The sequence below is a fragment of the Hipposideros armiger genome, unplaced genomic scaffold (assembly GCF_001890085.2).
Source record: "Hipposideros armiger isolate ML-2016 unplaced genomic scaffold, ASM189008v1 scaffold_5511, whole genome shotgun sequence".
In the NCBI taxonomy this organism is placed as follows: domain Eukaryota; kingdom Metazoa; phylum Chordata; class Mammalia; order Chiroptera; family Hipposideridae; genus Hipposideros; species Hipposideros armiger.
This window is the reverse complement of record NW_017736566.1, coordinates 32,560-37,276: the sequence shown is the minus strand read 5'-3', so window position 1 is coordinate 37,276 and position 4,717 is coordinate 32,560. Positions and strand designations below refer to the sequence as shown.

The window sequence follows — 4,717 nt, the reverse complement described above, 5'->3', positions numbered from 1 at the left end:
AATTTTAATGGTCAAGAAGTCAATCTGTCCTCCAAGATTATTTCTATATGGACATTCTGATACATGACATACCCAGAAAGCAATCTTTTTGTCCTTATTTCCAAATTCTTGCTGGAAGAGATGAGGCATGCATGATACTGCAGCCCCGATATACCAGCAATAATAACCTAAAACAAACAGTCAATTTATCAACATGACTCACCATGCTTCTTTTAATATAGCTGATGGCTTTTTTCATATCCATACCAGACCAGTTGTTGAGCATATAGCAAATACAGGAAGCACAGTATACAAATCGCATGTCATTTTCACTGCCTTCAGGTACTGCACAAAAACTGAAAATAATATGACTTACTATTAACACTGTATTATTATTATCATTATTATTATTATTTGCAGGAAGGTTAGAAACACCTACTCCATGTCTTTACTCACAAAAAAATCTATCACAAATATGGATTTAAAAATCTAAATATGGATTTAAAAACCATATGCTACTTTTACTATTCAGTAAAGAATAGGACTATCAACTTGAGTAATATAAAACTATCTCTAAATCATTACTCTACTCCAAAGTTCTGATTTCTGGGCAGCTTTATATACTACCACAGTTACTCCTCCCAGAAGCCACCACTCAGAGTATGTTTGCTCTCTGCCAGGGATAACTGTGGTACACTGGTTTTAAAATTAATGGGGAAAAAAAAAAAAAAAGCAGCAAGTAAAATATAGGACCTATTGGGTAGTAATAAATTCCAAAGCCCAAGGTTTGCTATGTGAAATTTCTTCTAACTATACCTATAGACAACCCACTAATTGATCATACTGTTTTAACTTTTACCTATTTAATTAGTTTTAGAGAGGCAAAAGTCTGTGTCTTTTATCTATTCCTTTATCTATAAACAAGGATAAGGTAACAGTAAACAAAGACTGTACCAAAGTACTAAGAATTTACATGTACTTGCTGAGGTAAATATTTAGTTTCAGAGTATTTCCAATTACTGTCAATTTATCTTGTATGTCAACATTAATTTTCCCCTCATCATGAGCAGTGTTTTTAAAATACTGACAGGAAAATAGATATTAGTAGATGGAACACAGAAGTAACAGTACAGCAGGGTTTGCTTGTAAAGTCTTTTCTTTAGACAGCACTACGACTGCTTTACTGTTTTCTAGATTTAAAAAGTTTCACCTTAAAAGTCTAAGAAGATTCTTCTTTAGACATACCACATGAACCATCAAATATTAATAAACTCATTAACTTTTTTAATCCTTTAAAAATGTCAAGAAAACTACCTACATTGGAATATAATACTCAATGTTCATCCCTTTCTCCCCCATCACTATGTCTTAAAAAAGAAAAGCTCAGACTAATAAGAGTTTATGATAAACTCTAAAGTTCTAGTATAATATTCTATCCACTTTTTTAGTTCCAAAAGATTTTCTTAAAAAAAAAAAGTAGTAAAGAATGACCCATACCTTCCATCTTCCAGCTGCAGGGCTCTCAAGCCTGCTAAGCAAGCTTCTTTGTTTACGCGGCTTAGGTCATCTCCAAGAATAACTAAGCACGAAAGTCCAGTGTAGGTCATTGCTATGTGGCCACTATCATAAGGATGAGCTGTTCCAGGACCCTGAATTCAAAATTAACATGCTAATTAGTAAAATGAGATGAAAATGTATTACATTAATTTGACACGAAGTTTCAGTAAATAGAACAATTAAATGCTGTTTATACTGATTGGTATAGACATCTGATTGAGAAAAACAAATCTCAATTTTATATATATATATATATATATGTACATATACGTACATATGTACATATATATATTCATATTTTATGAATCCTGTGTTTTTAGATTCCCTGCTAAAAGCAATGGCACACGTAACTGGAGACACTTGGCAAATTCATATGACTGTGACATATGCAAGTTGGTCTATAGCTTAAGGCAGAGTTAGAAAGTTGAAGCAGTGCCTCTATGAAATCATGTCACCTTCTCCAAAATCACTGCTATTTATTCCAAAAATTTGAAGCAGATTATAGAAAACTGGCAGCATGCCATGTACCTTCAGATAGCAACTAGTTATAAATCTTGATGTACTCAATGTACATCACGTACACTGGCTTGTAACCATTATATAAGCAAACTGACCTCATCAAGGGAAAAGTTTCCTTTTTGTGAGGCCTTTCAACCAAGTGATGCAGTTTTTCTATGCTTTCTACTGTAGAAAAATATTGGTATTTTGTGCACAGATAAAACATCTACAAAGCTTTTTTTGGGTCTGCTTCTTTGAAGAAGAAAAATGCTCCTCACTTTGATAGGACTTGCTGCTTTCTACACCTGCATGTGCTGGTACCAAAGCCTCTGGCTATAACCCTGAAGATATTCTGCCTATTGCCGCGAAGGTCATCAAATTCATCTCTACTCGGGTCTTCAATCACTGCCTTGGCAAGAGTTTTTCTTCTATTCCTAGGAAATGAGAACCAAATGCAAAGTCCTTCTCTAACATGTACAAGTTCATTGGCTACTTAGCAAGTATCAAGCACAAGCATTTGAATGCTTTATTTCCATTTTCTCCAGGAAATCACCAGTAATTTTTACACACATACACAAAACAGTAAGGGAGTCATAATTTTTCTAACAATAAGAATTTCTGAGTGTACATGTACTGTGCATTCTTCTAGGAAGTGAGGTGGATATAGCTTTCCCTTAAAGAGCTCCAGTTCATAAAATACATTATTAGACAATAATTAGCTATACTGAAACTTGGAAGCCTGGTTCTTTCTACATCCTTTCTTAGTTTTCTTCCTCACTAAAATCTCCCACCTCCCTTTCCTTCCTCCTGACCCAAACAGAACTAACCTTTGATGGGTTGAATGGAATACCCAGGTATGAAGAGCCTCGGAAACCACAACGACTTAGATTTGATCCTAGAAAAGAAAAAGATACACTTATTCAAAGTATCCCTTATTTTTGCATAGATGCTAAAGCAATTCAATTACACAATCTTTCAGAAATGGAGTATTTTAGTACCAAAGCTTTGTTACTGTCTCCATTTTCATGCTAGTTAACGCTGAATGCTTACTATGCACCAGGTCTGTTCTAGGAGTTTTATGGAAATCTCATTTAATTTCCAAATGAGTAAGAGACAAAATAATGATTTTCTATCAGCTATCTTTTTACAACCCATCACACTGTGTACAAAATGCTTTTATACTTTTCCTATCTGACCATTTTTCAGGTGATCAACATATTCAACTCCCCATTCTACAGAACAGAAAGCAGACATTTTGAAGTAACACAAAAGGAACATCCTAACTCCCTATTCAGTGTCTTTTTACCTTTTTACCTGTCTGGTTTTTTTTTTAAAAAANAAGGGAGTTACAAATGAAAAGAGGAAGGTTAAAATGAACCTTGAGATGTTGGATTGAAACTTGAGGTGTTAGTATGTACTACTGGTTTTTAATATATGGATAAATACATACAGAAACAGATATACGTATGGGCATACGGAGATAGTGTCTGTATATACATGCATACAAATATACATTTTCTAGCTTTGCCTGCTGAGTGAGGGGCTAGAAACAATGATATCCCAATCCCAATGAGCACATCCAGTGCCCAAATCCTGGTTTCTAAACACCACCTTCCGATAAGAACCATAGCTCCTTGAAGAAATGACTGATTCCAGAGCTGAAGCAGGGAAAGTAAAAGATAAACCTGGAAATATCTTGTGCCAGAAAGCAAGGAGATACTCAAAGAATGAAGGGGATATATTGTCAAAAGGGCCCAAGAGCCTACTTGAAGGGGTTCTCACTGGCCAAATCTGGGACAATCTGAGCATCAAAAAACATAATGATAGTAACAGATAATAACCTTGAATAAAACAAGAATCTAATGTCCACAGTGAAACAGATAGATCAGATAGATAGATAGGTAGATAGACAGACAGATAGATAGATAGATAGATAAAGAGACAGATTGTCATATAGAAGCAAAGGGAAAGCTTTTTCTAACAGCAGAATTTCAATTGATAATTATAGCAGGAATGACAGAGCTGAAAAATTATCAATGCATACTAACACCAGTTGATAAAAGTTTGATGAGGGACAGAAGGATAGTTACATAGTCTCCAGATATCTCACAATGAGATACTGCATACACCAATTTAACCAAGTGATCAAAGTTAACATCACCAGTAATAGGGAAAATCAACATCTGTACCTCCAAATACAATGCACTGAGAACATAATATTACTTCTGTAGTATTTATGCCAAAATGCATATCGCCCACCCTGTATTTAACATAAACATCCTTTCCTTTAAAAATCCTTTAAAAGTTTGTTCTTCCTGCCTCCACAGCATAAAATGTATGCTATTATAGATTCTACAAACTCTGATTCACATGTGCACATTCAGTTAAAAACAATTTTGTTTCTCTAAGAACTTACATTTTCATTTTGAAATACTGACCATTAAAAGTTGAGTTAATAGCCTAAACTATTCTAATCTATAAAAATCAAAACTTCACACTTGAAAAGTAATAAACCTAGGAAACAGCCCTTCCATTTCTCCAGTTTTATATAAAAGACTAAAAAGTAGAACAAAAGATAATTCTGGTTGAGACTAAACTTTCTTTATAGCTGCCAATAAAAAGATGAAATTGTATTGTGTGAAAGAATTAACATCGTATCTACTTAATATTCTCCTTAAAATAA

The 4,717-nt window shown here is 34.0% G+C and overlaps 1 protein-coding gene across 1 annotated transcript; it reads right to left on the bottom strand.

The window, feature by feature from the left end:
* Positions 1 to 202: 202 nt before the first annotated feature.
* Positions 203 to 2,929, bottom strand: LOC109378866 (geranylgeranyl transferase type-1 subunit beta; the record flags this gene model as incomplete). Its single annotated transcript, XM_019635126.1, has 3 exons — positions 203 to 335; positions 1,477 to 1,628; positions 2,862 to 2,929. Coding segments are annotated over 3 exons (353 nt in total), but the record flags the coding sequence as incomplete, so codon positions are not given.
* Between the last annotated feature and the right edge of the window lie 1,788 nt (positions 2,930 to 4,717).